The sequence below is a fragment of the Ascaphus truei genome, chromosome 2 (genome assembly GCF_040206685.1).
Source record: "Ascaphus truei isolate aAscTru1 chromosome 2, aAscTru1.hap1, whole genome shotgun sequence".
NCBI classification, from domain to species: domain Eukaryota; kingdom Metazoa; phylum Chordata; class Amphibia; order Anura; family Ascaphidae; genus Ascaphus; species Ascaphus truei.
Window position 1 is genome coordinate 120,754,484 of NC_134484.1, and position 17,009 is coordinate 120,771,492.

At 41.3% G+C, this 17,009-nt stretch overlaps 1 protein-coding gene across 1 annotated transcript in view; it reads left to right on the forward strand.

The window, feature by feature from the left end:
• PRKDC (protein kinase, DNA-activated, catalytic subunit) overlaps positions 1–17,009 on the forward strand; it is a 174,678-nt gene that overhangs the window by 104,929 nt on the left and 52,740 nt on the right. Inside the window, 11 exon segments of the mRNA XM_075588499.1 lie at positions 680–895; positions 3,464–3,576; positions 5,640–5,771; positions 5,899–6,078; positions 8,621–8,829; positions 12,308–12,446; positions 13,139–13,327; positions 13,910–14,134; positions 15,148–15,256; positions 15,441–15,552; positions 16,542–16,728. Coding sequence (XP_075444614.1) covers positions 680–895; positions 3,464–3,576; positions 5,640–5,771; positions 5,899–6,078; positions 8,621–8,829; positions 12,308–12,446; positions 13,139–13,327; positions 13,910–14,134; positions 15,148–15,256; positions 15,441–15,552; positions 16,542–16,728 — 1,811 coding nt within the window.

The window sequence follows — 17,009 nt, forward strand, 5'->3', positions numbered from 1 at the left end:
GTTTTATCAGGTTATCTTGATCTATTATTAGGACTTAGATTAAAATCTAATAACATTTTAGGTTTGAAATATGTGAAAATCCTAAATGGTTCACAAACCTTTTCTGAACACTATATATGGACATTCTCATATCCTCCTTATACCGTTATTGCTACAGTATCTTAAAGATTTGGAAAAGCCATGAACTAGTCTTTTGGGGACTTGATAAGGTAATTATCTTTTACATGAATTATGGAACCTCTCTCCAGATCTAAGTACAATGCTAATGTACCTCTGGGGACTGTAAGAAGGACTGCAGAGGGACATATAATGCTTGTCCCAACAAAATTATTTTCTTTTTTTTCTTATTAACCTTCTGCATAAGTGTGATGCTTGCGGGCTGTTAATAAAACATTATTTTTTTGAGTGCTATATTCCCATTGTTGTGTTTTTGTTGCATCTTTTTGGCACATTTTGGAAGAAAGACAGGGAATAGAAAGATAATAAAAAAATTACTTTCATTGTGAGCACCTTGGTTGTAAACCAGTGGGACAGTGCTTTGTTCGGGGACTTGTGTTTCTTATACTTTATTTTGTTGGCTTTCTAAATTAGATTTACTTTTAGTAATGTTGAAGTAAATTAAGATAATCTTGCTTGTTTTTTTTTTTGTTTTTTTTTTTTAAACATGTTTTTATAATAGGTGGAAGAAATTCTTTTAACTGGCTGACTGGAAACAGCATTGACACATTAGCAGAGTACACTGCTGACACATCCTCAGAGTCCTTGTCCTCAGCTATGCTGTTTTCTAGTAAGAGGAGTGAAAAAGTACGCAGAGTCCCATTAAAGCCAGTGGGGCCCAATTTCGGGAAGCAGAGACTGGGGTTACCAGGAGATGAGACGGACAGCAAAACCAAAGGTAAAGAAAGAAGGGAGTTTTTTTTCTTCAATGAAATTTAATTTTTATAGAAAGTTATTGCAGCTACATCTGACAAAAACATTCTTGGGAAAATGTGATTGTAGACAGCGTTAAAAGGGCTGGAGTAGTCAAAATGCATCTGATACGCCGCTGTGATTTATCCTGAGCCATACTGTATGTGCACTACATGCTGCGCTATTAAACAATAAACAGGCATTTATTATGAAAACAATGTAATATTTGTCCTTGGGATGTGCCATTTTGAATGTCTTTATCAAACTTAAAAATACATTAAGATTTATAATGTAGAATAGGTGCGGTTTATTTAGGAGCTACAAAGTCAATGTCTTTTTATGGCTTTGTAACCACTCTCTTTTGCATTGTAAATCCCAGTGTCTTGGTAGATTGATTTTACTGCTATGAGAGCGTTTGGCCACTGTACTGTGACCCCGATACACAAAGACAAAATTGTAACGAGGACTGTTCCATATTTTTCAAACTAAAGTAGTGTCAGGTAATCCGGAGAAGGAGAGAGAGAACGAGCACAGCCATGTGAAAAAAATCGATGTTCAGGGCTAAAGCATGTTGCCACTAAAAGTAATGAATTGTTGACAGCATGGTACAGAAAGGGTAAAAAGTTAGCTCTTACGTGTTTCACACTACATGTAGCGCTTCGTCAGAGAGTACTCTCACATGGCTGTGCTCCGTTCTTTCTCTCCTTCTCCGGATTACCTGCCTTCTCAATCACGTGAGGCACGCCAATAGAGGAAGGAACAGCGACTACATGTGAGTACTCCTCATCCCTATTACTCTTTGCAAGCTATATGGGAATCACTGTTTTGAATACCACAGGGACACTTAGGCTTTAGGGAGGCGGTCCTCATTGGAAGAGAACCAGAGGGGAGCTGACTTATAACCCATCTGTATTATCAACCTGGACATCAGACTTACACCTCCTTCAATATGAGCTACATACACCTGTGGTTACCACGTGTTTGATGGACTCTATGTCACTATTATCATCCTTTCTCTACCAGTAAATTTATTCTATTATACTACGTTTACGTGATTGGTTACCAAGTTATGGTGCACCGTTTTTATTGAACTTTGTTCTGTTCTTACATACTAAAGTAGTGTCAGATTTTCATATCAATCAAGACATTGTGGTGCCATGCTTTTTGTCCAAATCAAAATTGTGATCGGGAACATCGGGAGCACAATTTAGATGTCGTTTGGGCTCTAACGACTTATATACAAAAACTGACAGTATTGGGAAGTCCTCAAGGTTGTTTGTACTTTTTTGACGGACCTAGACAGGGTTAAGTAGCATCAGTCGCTTCAATATCCAGATGGACTAGGACAGCAATTTGCAAAGCATATAGAGTAGCACGAAATAAACCACCTGTATGTAGGGTTAAAATCTCACTCTACTAGGGCCATGACAGCCTCCTGGGGAGAAAAGGCCTCACCCAGGAAATATGTAAGCTGCAATCTGGTCATCTTTACACACATTTGCTAAGCATTACTGGTTAGATGTCCAATCACCGGCAGATGCACGATTTGGAACGAAGGTGCTTCCAGCAGTTGTTCCAACAACAAAAATGTATACCCTCCCACAAGTTCTAAAAAATGTATACCCTCCCACAAGTTCTAAAAAATGTATACCCTCCCACAAGTTCTAAAAAATGTATACCCTCCCACAAGTTCTAAAAAATGTATACCCTCCCACAAGTTCTAAAAAATGTATACCCTCCCACAAGTTCTAAAAAATGTATACCCTCCCACAAGTTCTAAAAAATGTATACCCTCCCACAAGTTCTAAAAAATGTATACCCTCCCACAAGTTCTAAAAAATGTATACCCTCCCACAAGTTCTAAAACATGTATACCCTCCCACAAGTTCTAAAACATGTATACCCTCCCACAAGTTCTAAAAAATGTATTCCCTCCCAAAAGTTCTAAAAAATGTATACCCTCCCACAAGTTCTAAAAAATGTATACCCTCCCACAAGTTCTAAAAAATGTATACCCTCCCACAAGTTCTAAAAAATGTATACCCTCCCACAAGTTCTAAAAAATGTATACCCTCCCACAAGTTCTAAAAAATGTATACCCTCCCACAAGTTCTAAAAAATGTATCTGGGCCATCCCATTAATGACTGCCATAGAGGACGTAGAAGAAAATAGGAAATCCGCTTACTGATATTTTGGTTTCTTCAAGTTCTCTATGGCAGAGTACTTCCCTCCCTTATGTTTTCTTCTTAATATGTTTGTGTTTTCTTTTAAAAGGGTTTGGCAGACGATAACCTATTAGGGATGGGCAACGCCCCCTTATATGGCGGTCTAACAGGAAGTTCGTTTCCTACCTCATCTGGTTGCAGGGATTACGCCATTAATGACTGCCATAGAGGACTTGAAGAAAATATTGGAAGGTTTTTTCCATCTGCTTCTAAAAGTATTTTCAGTTTCTGCCCCTGCTGTTACAACGGATTGGAGCAATGTGTTCATGTACTTTATGCTTAATCAGTATTGTCCTTTAATATCAATCCTTAATGTTCTACCCCACAGGTATAGAAGAAAGGTCAGAGATCTTAAGACTTCGCAGACGTTTCATAAAAGACAGAGAGAAGCTCAGCTTTATCTATGCAAGAAAGGGCATGGCAGAGCAGAAACGAGAGAAGGTGTGTACTTATCTCTGAGAACAAATGCTGTGGGCGAACGTTAACTTCATGGTTGAAGGAAATAGTCTGATACGAAGACGTTTCTCAAAGTAGATTTCGTTTTATTTAAGCACAGCATTCCATTACAATAAATAGTAACGTGTCTACTGCATTCCTTTTGGTTTAGGAGATTATTTCCTTTGTATGCAGTGTCTACGGGTAGTAACTAAATCATGTATTTGGCGTCTAAGGAAGGACAGTTGAGAGATGTATTGCTTCTCTGGAGATTTACTTCCATTCTGTTTTTTCCTCCAGCCTTCTTGACATCTGTGGTCTGCTAGCCTTATACTGAATATTATCCCCTTTTGTGCAGGAATGTAACACACCAGGTCATACTCGGTCTCTGTTATGGGATGCCACAGTCCAAAGTGCAACAACTGTAGTTTTTATTGTACAGTGCTACAACTTTTATAATTGGAGGCTGTGTTTCCTGTGTGTGGGACATGGGAGGGACACACATATTTTAGGTTGTAAAAAGAGAGTAGATAATTGTAGTGCATGGAAATAGTATATTCTAAAGCAGGGGTGGGGAACCTTTTTTCTGCCAAGGGCCGTTTGGATATTTATAACATCATTCGCGGGCCATACAAAATTATCAACTTAAAAATTAGCCTGCTATATTTGGTCAGACATTTAATTAACTCACCCCTAATGTGATGGCTGGAACTGCTTCTCTTTGGTAAGGCGTGTGATGTTAGCTGGTATTGATGATATTGCTACTCGCAACTGCTTTTTCAGGTAAATCGAAGCGGGGGGGGGGAGGGATGACAAATCACACACACACACACACTTACTCACGGGGGGGGGGGAGAAATCAGAGCAGGGGGGGGAAATCACACCCACACACACACACACACACACACACTCTGACACACACTCTCCGAGACACACACTCTCCGAGACACACACTCTCCGAGACACACACTCTCCGAGACACACACTCTCAGACACACACTCTCAGACACACACCCTCAGACACACACTCTCAGACACACACTCTCAGACACACACTCTCAGACACACACTCTCAGACACACACTCTCAGACACACACTCTCAGACACACACTCTCAGACACACACTCTCAGACACACACTCTCAGACACACACTCTCAGACACACACTCTCACTCAGACACTCTCACTCAGACACTCTCACTCAGACACTCTCACTCAGACACTCTCACATACAAAAGGGGGAAATCGGAGCAAGGGGGGTGAATCGGAGCAAGGGAGGCATGGAGCAGACTACCACTTGCTCCGTGCAGGAAGAGGCGGGCCTCGCTTTGCAAGCTCGGATAGAGCTTGCTGCGGGCCAAAAATAAATAAATCTTGGCAGCATGCCAACACGCGGTAGCCAATCAGGAGAGGGGGAGTTTTTTGCCCCCCTTTCTTTGTGCAGGCACATTGCGTGCGTGCTAAAACATGTCACCCAGTGGTAACCGGGCAACGGGATTTATCGAGGGGAACGGCCGCGCAGGAGGCCTGGGTGGCCGGTCCCCCTGACTCACGGGGGCCAGACCAAATGATTTTGCGGGCCTTATACGGCCCGCGGGCCGGACGTTCCCCACCCCCTGTTCTAAAGTAATTAAACAGCTACTGCTTTAAATGCTTCCTTATCCCTCAACCTTTACTTTGATTACATGTAGACTACTGGGAAAATATTAAATATTTGTTGCCAACATTGCTTGATAGTATATCACTATGTGGTCTTTGTGCATTGAATAATTGAATAAACACTTTTGCAGCAATGCTTTAGTGGGCTTGTTCTGTCTTTCTGTTTGTGGTAAGGCATTGTACAAATTAAATGCTTTCTCAGCTGGTTATGTCTGACCTTACGCACGCTAATCTTCCTACTTAACAGATACACAGTTGTTTAATAGTTGGTAGTTCTTTTCCGACCTTCCAGTCATCATTTTTCTTGCATTAGAGCGCTTTAAAATGTTGAGATTGTAACTGCATTGACAAGAGAACGGACTTAAAAAAAACATATTTATTTTATTGTGTCTTCTGTCCTTTTATTTAGGAGATAAAGGTAGAGCAGAAGATGAAACAAGACTCACAGGTCACACTCTATAGACATTACCGGCACGGCGACTTGCCTGATATCCAGATTGCACACAGCAATTTAATCGCACCTTTGCAAGCACTAGCCCAGGTCTGTTCTGCATTTACTATACTCAGACTTATCCAAATAATTGAGAAGAAATACTATTGTGACTTTTTTCTAATTAGACCTGCTCTTTGTTGGAGACCACTGACAATGATTTTCTTATGTTATATAGCGGGACCCAACTCTAGCCAAGCAGCTCTTCAGCAGCTTGTTTTCTGGGATCCTGACAGAGATGGAGATTTACAAGAACCCCTCCCAATTGAGCAGTATCACTAGCAAACTGCGTGATCAGTTCAATGGCTTCCTGAGCAATACAGTGTCCTACTTCCCTCCATTCATTGCATGTGTTCAGGTAATGTGTTCAAGGGACTACAACTCAATCCTCTATCCATCTCTAATCCATTCATTCTAATAATCCATTAACTCTAATTCTATCCGTACAGAACCATAGTAACTGAAGGTATACGGGTTCCAAACAAACACCAGGAAAATTCTATCACTGAAATACCAGTAGAACACCTTCAACAATACACATTTCTATAGACCTGAGGAAGAAAGAGAACGCTCTAAAGCTTGTCTTATATCAATTGTTAGTTTGTACGTGTGTATATGTATGTTTATGTGAAAAAGGCGACAAATAAACGTCAACGTTCGCATATAGCCAATAAAGAATATCACTTGTGAGCACATTCACATGTCTTAGGTCTGCAACCCTGCATTTCAACCATTATCACCTAGCATACAGTGCTTCCACTGCAGCAAGGGATTCTGGGAAATTACATGCAAATACACGCACAATGTGTCACCTTGTGACTGAAATCCATTTTTACATGAAACCCTTATAAGCAAATGCTCGCTGTTCACTCAGCTTTTAAGCACAGTTTTGGATTAGATGCAAAGCCAGTCAAACCACTCAGACAGCTGTTTCAACCTTTTGGGTCTCATCAGAGTGAGGTTGGTTGTACTGGCTTTGTACTCTAGCGAGCATTCACTTATAAGGGTTCCATGTAAATATGGATTTCAAGCAAAAGGTGACACATTGTGTGCTCATTTGCATGTCAGTTCCCAGCATCGCTTGCTGCAGTGGGAGCACTGTATGCTAGGTGATAATGGTGAAAGGCAGGGTTGCAGACATGTCTAAGGCTAAGGCCCCGCTCCCAGAGTCAGCGCGCCCGCACTGCAGACAGGCGGTGCGCTGACACTACACAGACTGCGATATGCGGTCTGTAGGGAGCGGGAGGTGGGCGGGAGTGGGAGGATTGACAGGGAGGGGGGGCGTGGCTTGAGCGGAGGGACCCGCTACTCTCCCCCCCCCTCCCTCCCTCCACGGGCTGCAGGAGGGAGCTGCTAATGGTACAGTAAGTAAAACACACACACACGCAGGCACTCATACATACACACACACACACACACACACACACACACACACACACACACACACACACACACACACAGGCAGGCACTCACGCACTCATACACACACACACACACGCGCGCGCACACACAGGCAGGCACTCGCGCACTCATACACACACACACACAGACAGGCACTCACGTTTTCACTCCACACTCCTCCCCGCTCCCCGAAGCCTCTCCTCCTCCCGAAGCCTCCCCTCCTCCCGAAGCCTCCCCTCCCAATTGGCTCACAGCCACACCACGTGACGCGTCAACGCTAGACATCACCATTTTCTTGTGTCCCCTAGCGGCTGACGCGCCACAGCGTGTAGTGCGCTGTGCCGCCAGGGGGGACCGGGACCGGCTTGCGAGGATTCCCCTGCTGATGGGGAACTCGCGTTTGGCCGCCCGCGCTAACGAGCGCAGCGGGACCGAGGCCTAAGACATGTGAATGTGCTCACAAGTGATCTTCTTATTTGCTATATGCTACACGGTGGAGGTTTTCTGTCGTCTTTTTCATCCACCATAACTTAAATAATATATACATACATACTAATAATTGATATAAGACAAGCTTTCGAGAGTTCTCTTTCTTCCTCGGGTCTATAGAAATGTGTATTGTTGAAGGTGTTCTACTGGTATTTCAGTGATAGAATTTTCCTGATGTTTGTTTGGAGCCCGTATACCTTCAGTTACTATGATTCTGTATGGATAGAATTAGAGTTAATGGATTAATAGAATTGATGGATTAGAGAGGGATAGAGGATTTAGACATGTGAATGTGCTCACAAGTGATATTCTTTATTGGATATATATATATATATATATATAATACTATTTTGGACTATAATTCTTGCTCTGTCTCAAGCACTTTATAACTGGCTTATCTTCGCTAAAAACTATATTATATTGTCACACAATTCTTGAATGTAATCATCTATTTTGACAGACCAAAGTTTCATTAGCATGTCTTGATTTTTCTGCAAGATATAACGAAAAATTAAAGGGGGTGCGTGCGTGATAAGAAAGGCAAAGAGTCAACTTGCAATTGAGATGGGGCACACAAATAATAAAGCTGCTCCTCTTATGTGGAATGGCATTGTGAGAAAAGTATTAGTTTTGCTGTAAATACTCAAACTTAAGGGTTATCTTTCTGATAAAGGCTCCTTACACTGTAACCTACTGTACCTTCATTTTCCTGAACGTTTTGGTTAATAAATTCTGAAAACTGCTTATTATGCCAGAAAAGGACTTTATTTGTCCAAAAAATTAGTTGTCTGTTTTGTTGAACATTTTACCTTTTTTTTTCCCTGCACATCATTGTGTAATATTGTTTATTTTCTTTATATCTCAATTTTTATTAGTTTTGGGATTCAGAAATAAGAAGGGGGTAGCGAATGTGTAATATTTTTTAAATGAATATTGCTGGCCATTGTGTTTCTATCATGTTGGGTAATTGCTCATATTTTAGCAGTTGCCAACAAATGTTTGTGTTGCAGGATATGTGTTATCAACATGCTGAGTTACTAACACTTAACCCAAGCAGTGTGGGCACGAGCTGCTTAGCCAGTCTGCAGCAACCACTGGGCATTCTGCTGCTCGAGCAGGGGCTAGTGCATCATCTCCCAGCAGCCGAACCTCCAGCAAAAAAGATGCGTGGAAAGGCAGAGGTTCCTGAAGACGTCGGCAGATGGATCGAGCTTGCTAAGTAAGTGATGTCTAGATATGTGTACATGAAGTCGGTTTTATTCTATTTCTGTAACCCCTCTAATTTGCTTCAGACTGACACCTATTGCTGAGTTGGGGACCCGAGTTGTCCTCATATGCTGTACATTATTCCCCTCTAGTCCTAGGCCAGACAAAAGGGAGGCAGACTACAACAAAGTTTATATTTCAATGGTATTTATAAAGTAAACACAAGAAGAGAGAAATACCCCCTAAGGGGTTGTGTGTACCTCGCACTACACCTAAAGGAGTGTGATTGTTATTCCGTAATAACAAAACCTTACTATATCTATTAATAAGGCTGGTGCTAACTGGGAGTAATGGTAATATGAACAAAAGTGGAAGGATCAAGGATCTCCCAAATGTGTCGCACTGAAGGAAACACCCCTAGCGAGTTAAAATATAACCTTTATTTAACATATAAAATGAAATGTAGATATAGTGAGGAAAAACAATGGACCAAATGATTAAGATGAATTAAAAATGAATGGAGACGTCGATGTGCTGAATCTGAACGCTGTTGCTGGGAATGAAAGTAGCTATCAAATATACCTAGTGATCTGTAATGGTGAGAACACCTGGCATGTATTCAGGCAGACACTCCTAATGTTGGAGCAAATGCCATTTAGCACTTATAGGTACTACAGAATTATAAATAGGATATAAAGTCAGAACGTTGCGCTTCCCATGATGAAGGCTCCAAAACGTTCTGGCAAGGTAACGCAACCAACCTCTCCGATTTAGCCTGCGCACCAGGGAGTAACGCTAGGACATACCCAACATATGTTTCACCTGATAGGCTTCATCGGGGGCAATTTCAGAGTGATTCTGGCAGGTGCCCTTGGATTCCAATTGCTCCTGCCTGCTAATTGGTTACCTGTAGCGTCATGTCATCACTGCGCATCGTGTTTGGTAATGAGTGCTGCTAGTTCCTGATTCTACATGCCAGGTGTTCTCACCATTACAGACACTAGGTTCAGCAGTTTCTGCACCTATTTGGTCTGATGAAAGTGTGTGTGTGTGTGTGTGTGTGTGTGTGTGTGTGTGTGTGTGTGTGTGTGTGTGTGTGTGTGTGTGTGTGTGTATACTGTATGTGTATATACACACACACACACACACACACACACACACACACACACACACACTTTTTCAATTAATAAATAAAGTGTATATTGTGATCACAAAGACTAAGGTCTATTTGATTTTCAAGGATGATCCATATCTCTCTCTCTCTCTCTCTATCTATCTATCTATCTATCTATATATATATATATATATATATATATATATATATATATATATATATATATATATATATATATATATATATATATATATATATATAAATATATATAGAGAGAGAGAGAATAAATATATCTACATTTTATTATATGTTAAATAAAGGTTATATTTTAACTCGCTAGGGGTGTTTCTTCATTGCGATACATTTGGGAGATCTTTCCACTTTTGTTCGTATTTATAAAGTAATTAGAATTGGCTACGCGGGTACTGTACATTATGATCCCCAAAAGAAGGATCATTTACCACATTCACAGGACATAGAAGACATAACACTCCCCAATAAATGCTTTGCGAGTGAGTCAGTGTCTTTCCCTATGGCCACACCATTGGAGCTCTTATTTACTGGAGAAGTGTAGCAAGCCTGTACTTTGCAAACCGCTTCGGTACCCCTTTACTCTGCTTCTGTGTAGGATCCCCTCTGATTGTGTCCATGCCTCTGACTGCTCTCCGATGGGTGCTCTGCTGCACCTCGTCGTGTGGTCGACCGCATTCTCTCCAGCCAGCGTCCGCTAACACGGGCAAATCGTTCACTGGCATTCGATCACCACCGGTCAATCCTGAGATCCCTCGGGCTCTAGCAGTCCTGCCCCGTGTGCTCTGCCAGCCTCTCTTAAAGACCTCTCTATTTAGTCCCTCCTCTCATATCCTTTGACATTGGCTGCTGTCATGTCCATCATTAGCATAAGTCTGAGGCCCCGGTGTCGGCGCTGCATGCGCGCCTGCCAGGCTGGCGGCACGTGCAGCTGTGATCCCCAGTCTGCGGTGAGCTGCAGGGATAAAGACAGGGTTGGGGGCGCGTGATGGCGTGGCGGGGTTGCAGCCCTGAGGTCACCCGGCAGGTTCTCCCTCATTGGTTAAACCACCAGAGGCGTGGCCAGCGCTCCGTTGCAAATCCTGAACACAGTTTTCGGGTATTCAGACAAATCTGCTCGCGCAAAACGGCGGCTAAGGCAGGTAGTGGGCCCGGCCTCATTGAGGGCGGTTCTTGCCCCTGCAGCACGCACCATAGATCGCGCTGCAGCAGGCACCAAGACCTAGCCTTAGTCGCATGCTCTGTGCACGCTGCAGAGGAGGCTGACTGGGCAGTGTCAGTGTGTGCTACATACATCTTAGAGGGATACGTTTCAATGAATAAAGTTTTTTTTAGTGTGTATTTTTGTCATGCTTTTAATGAGTGCGTGGACATGTAGCAAAGCATATGGAAACACTTTTTTTTTTTTCATTTGTTCAAAGCTAGCTGTATATAGTTTCCTTACTTTTACAACTGTATGGATAACATATTATATATTACATAATACTGTACTGTGATATACTATGAAGATGATTGGGGGGGGGGGTAGTCTGTTTTATTTGATATATCTAATTAGATATAAACAATAAAACAAGTTCTCACCATGCATTAACTCAGCTCTGGCTTTTAGTAAGATTATATAACAAAAAATTATACCAACCATTGCCAAAGGCATAAAAACAGGCAAAAAGTGTTTGTCTTGGGTGCATCTACAGAACCAGATCTATAATATCAACACACTAAAATGTGGCACAGACAGCGTTCTGAAAATGATGCACTCATTATGTAATATGTGATGAAAATATATACATTTATTGTGAAATACAGAAGTGTAGATATACTTATAAATAATTGTACCCTAGAAACTTACAGAATATTCTGAATAGCAATATATACATAACATCACGATAAGTAAGATTAGTAACCTATTTTTTCTTTGCTTTGGATGATGAAGTTAATGATGTATTAGTCTAACAGTCTGTTTGATATTGGAAAAAGATATACAGCTGAAATGACTAATACATTCAGAGATAAATGACATTTTGATGAGGCTAGAATCGTGACTAGGTACACACGTAATAAAGGTAAATTTGCTGTTAATAAGCAAAAGTAATTGCATTTTGTTATATCTGCTTATAACAGATGGTCACTAACCATGAATAAATTTGCATATTACGTTATTTACAAAGAAGAAAAAAAGATTTCATGTATTTAATTGCATTTTATGTATCGACAATGAATTCGTCAAAAATCTGAGAATCAAATATGAAAAAAGGATTTGAAACCACATAAAATATGCTTTTAAAGTTCCTGATTTCTGTTTATATTAAATATGTTGTCCATTCTGTCCCTTTTTTTATTTTTGCAGGCTATATCGGTCTGTTGGGGATTACGATGTTCTTCGGGGGATTTTTAGTGGGAAGATTGGAACAAAAAGCATTACCCAGAGTGCACTGAATGCTGAAGCTAAATCTGATTACGCCAAAGCAGCTAAATTGTATGATGAAGTAAGCACAATATAATGATATATTTCAATGCCCCACAATCTCCATAGGGGTCTAGTCGATACCCTTCAAAGCTGCAGGACTTTTAATATGGAGCACATAAGTAGAGCTGGTAGTTTGAGCATATAAAAGGTGACTTAATGTAGTTTGAAGATATAAAAAGTAGCTTGAGCACTGTTGCCAATGCAACATTTTTTCATCACTGGAAGTTTTAAAGAATCTCTGCATTCAAATGGTACGTTTATATTTCTAAAACCAATAGATTTTGAGTAGACACAACAAATAAAAAGCAATCTCCACAAGTTTGTGATGAAGTTCAGGTGCAACCGGAGCCCTACGTTACCTACTGTACCATATTGAATTAAAATGGTGGGAAATGGCACATAGTTGTTACTTTGTGCCATTTCCCACCATAAATACCATAACTATACTCCTGAGAGAGAGTTGGAAGGAGATGACAAATTTAAGCCAGAGAAGTGTAGTGAAAACCGTAAACTGGCGTACAATATTTGTAGGGTGTTAAGGTTTGAGAAGAGGATTAAGAGAACAAATTAACAAAAACAATGTGGGAAAAATGCAAATGGTGCATTTTTAGTATTAATGGTGATATGTTACAAACCTACTGAAGTCACCTTTTGATGACAACTTGCAGACAGATCATTTTGTTATTCTGTTAATACACATTTATTTGACAGGCTCTAAATACTCAGGACTTTAGTGATGGAGCTCCTACAGATGCAGAAAAGGATTTTTGGGAAATGGCTTCACTTGAATGTTACAATCACCTTACCGAGTGGAAACCATTGGAGTACTGTGCGACTATGAACATTGATGATAGAAAGCCTCCAGACCTCAGTAAAATGTGGAGTGATTCTTTTTATCAGGTTATTAAAGATTATTCTTCTCTCACATTGTGTGTTTAGGAATTTCATCATGTGAGCCCAATGCTACATCCAATTGACAAAACATATATGGTAATGAGTATAAAGTTTAATACTTCAATCATAATATTTTCTTGGTTATTTAGTTAAACCCTTTGGCCAAAGCGTCTTAAGCCTGCATATCAAACGTCAAGGTATAACCAAATTAATGCAGGTCCTAACACTACACTTTGAACCTTCACTTTTACCTCTGTATGAGGGGGAACAGCCATAGTAGGTCCTGTCCATACAGCAAAATGCTAGAACCTCCCATGTTGAAAAGGTGGGGAGGGGTGAGCCCTGGGAGGAGGTGCCACCTACCTCCAAACAACTGTTGCCAGTTAGAAATTGAATTAACATACACATTCCCAGCACGCTCAAACCCAAACACCCACCACATCATATATATTAAATATTATATTAAAGGAAATGCATTTAAATGTAATACCCACTTTGGTATTTTCTGTATTATGGCAGGTTAGCATTGGCTATACAAGTATTATTTCAATATGCTTTTGTCCTAATGTGCCTTGGTGTGTTTTTTAGGAAACCTATCTTCCATACATGATGCGCAGTAAAGTGAAGTTGCTCCTTAGTGGTGGAAATGACCAGTCTTTGTTAACATTTATTGATGAGGCAATGAAAGTTGAACAAAGAAAGGTCCTGATGGAAACCCTCTACAGCCAAGAGCTGAGTCTTCTTTATATCTTACAAGATGATTTTGACCGGGCAAAATATTATATAAACAATGGAATTCAGGTGTTCATGCAGGTATTTATCATTTCCATTTTCTGCTCCTAGGTATTTTCTCTATTATAGTTGTTGAGAAACTTATGTTATCGGCTACAGCTATCTATTTTAAATGCACTGGTTACATTTCTGAATTGATCTATGTATCACACAGCACCACCCACGTGTCAATTTTCTGCAATTTCCAGTTGTTGTCAAATAGTCCAGTACTGGGGGGCGCGAGACTGACTCCGGGGGGTGCGGGGTTTACAGAGGCCCCGCGCGCTTCCCGAAGGCACTTAAATTAAGTGTGGGGGAAGCGGCGAAGGCCTCGGTAAACCTCACTTACCTTGGCTCCGACGGCTTCTTAGACGCGTCGCCATGGCAACGCAGTGGCAAATGATGCCGTGAGGTCATGTGACGTCACGTTGCCATGGCAACATGACGCAGGAGCCGAGGTGAGGGGGGGGAACTGTCGGCAGGGGGGCGCAGGGAAAAATGTTTGCGCTCCCCTGGTCTAGTATACAGAAGTGCACACACAATAATAATCTGATTTATGTTCACTGCACCTAATTCAAACTTGCTATGAGATGTGATTTGGAAGGCTTTTTCGTGACCTGCAAATAAAAGCCATTACAAAATAATTATAGGATGAAGAGCAATCATACATTTGGTCACGTGACTCGTGGCATCATTTGACGTCACGTTACCGTGGCAACCGAGACGTCACATGACCCCGCCACGTAATTTGACACTGCGTTGCCATGGTAACGCGTCCTGGAGCCGGCTGAACCTCGGTAAGTAGAGGTTGCAGAGACCTCGCGCGGTCCCCCGGCATTTCATTGAAATGCCTGAGGGAGAGCGCGGGACCTCTGCAACTGCCCGCGCCCCCCAGTTTGCGCACCGCTGTGCTAGGAGATAATGGGGAAAGGCAGGGTTGCACGCCTGTCTGAGACGTGCTCACAAGTGGTATTTTTACTTCCTGTGGTAGTAAAAATGTTCAGCTTTCTCCAGAGCATGTAGTCATTTGATAAAAACACTGTTTTCTTTTCTAGAACTATTCCAGTATTGATTCCTTGTTGCATCATAGCAGATTAACTAAACTGCAGTCTGTTCAAGCCCTGACTGAAACACAGGATTTTATTAATTTTATCAGCAAACCTGGTAAGTGCATCCATTTTTTTTTCTCTCCTGTCCTATACATATGTTGTGTTTTTTTTATACTTAGGAGGAAAATAAGTGATCCTGTGTTTTTACCGTTATCAAAGCTTACAAAATATGTTATCTGGAATTAGATATCACTATTGCAGCTATCACCTAAATTGCTTTTGTACTTCTTTACATGTAGGTAATTTATCTTCTCAACCCTCCCTGAAGAGACTTTTCCATATTTGGACTAGTAGATATCCAGATGATAAGATGGACCCAATGAACATCTGGGATGACATCATTACAAATAGGTACAGAAGTTTAATTATACAATTATTTGCTGTGTTCCTTCTTTGTAACCTCCCATCCAACACTGTATGCATTGTGTAGATTTTCTTTTTCTATATGCAAATACCTGTATGTAATATTGTAGAGCAGAGCAGTTTGACTTACACTTTGCCATGTGGCGTTTTAGGATTGAAGCAGGGAGTCTCTGGAGCTGAACTGCGTTCATTTCAACTCCGGGTTCCCCTTGATTTCCGAGATAGGGGGGGCCGGTAGCAGCTCTGACTTGTCTATGTGTGCCTTTCGAAATGGCGGATTTAAAACTGCTGCGTCACAAGGGCCAATAAGAAGCTGTGACATCATCCCATATGGCTCCCTATTGACCTGTGTGACCGAAAACGTTTAAACCGGAAGAGCTGCTACTGGCACCCCCTACAGAGGTAGGAATCTCGGGAAGCAGGGGTCCCCTGGAGCTGAAATTAACTATTTTCCACCTAGGAGGATTTTTTTTGGGGGGGGGGGGGGGTGGAGCATATGCTCTTTTAAGGAGACTTCGTACGATACTGCCAGTGAGCCAGAGCATGAGCATGGAAATCTATAGAAGAATGATGTATTATTTATTTATTTTTAAATGGGAGCATGAGAGACACAAACTAGAGGCGGAAAGCTGGAGGTGCTTGCAAATATTGTAATTAAATAAATCTGATTCTCACTTGTCTATATTTGAACTAATGATACCCCATGAAAATGCTGGTTAATAATTCGATCCCCTTGTACTGTAGTGTTATGAGAAAAATAGGTACAGGTGTGGGACAATGAGATCATCAAACCCTCCCTGCCCCTCCCAACTTTTGGCTTGCAATGTTAATTGATGTTAGCCTGTAAATTAGCACAGCAATCATTATCTAACCTGCTCGGTCTTCTCACCATTAAATAACTGTGAGTTATATTGATCTTGTCCCACCTCTATAATTAGCCCACAATTAGGAATATTTTTAATTTACCTTGCTTGTAGATGCTTCTTTCTAGACAAAATCCGTGAGAAACTGCCCAATCAGCAGGTGGATGAGAGTATGGACACAGACGACGGGAAAGGAGATAGTGATGAGATTGATGTGGCCAAGCAGGACGATGTTAACTTTATGATGAGGCAGTGCAAATTTGCCATGAAAATGGAGATGGTTAATAGTGCCAGAAAACAGGTAAAGATTTGGCATCTCAGATTTTAGTAGTATGGGCAAAAAAATGCTTACCCCAATCTCTAGAGAATTAGAAAGCGGTAGCACAGAGGTACTCTAGGTCAGGGGTGTTCAACGCCAGTCCTCAAGACCATCCAACAGGTCAGGTTTTAAGCATATCTCCGCTTCAGCACATATGGCTCAATCAATGGTTCAGTCAGACTGAGTGACTGATTGAGCCACCTGTGCTGAAGCTGAGGTATCCTTAAAACCTGACCTGTTGGGGGTCTTGAGGTCTGTAGTTG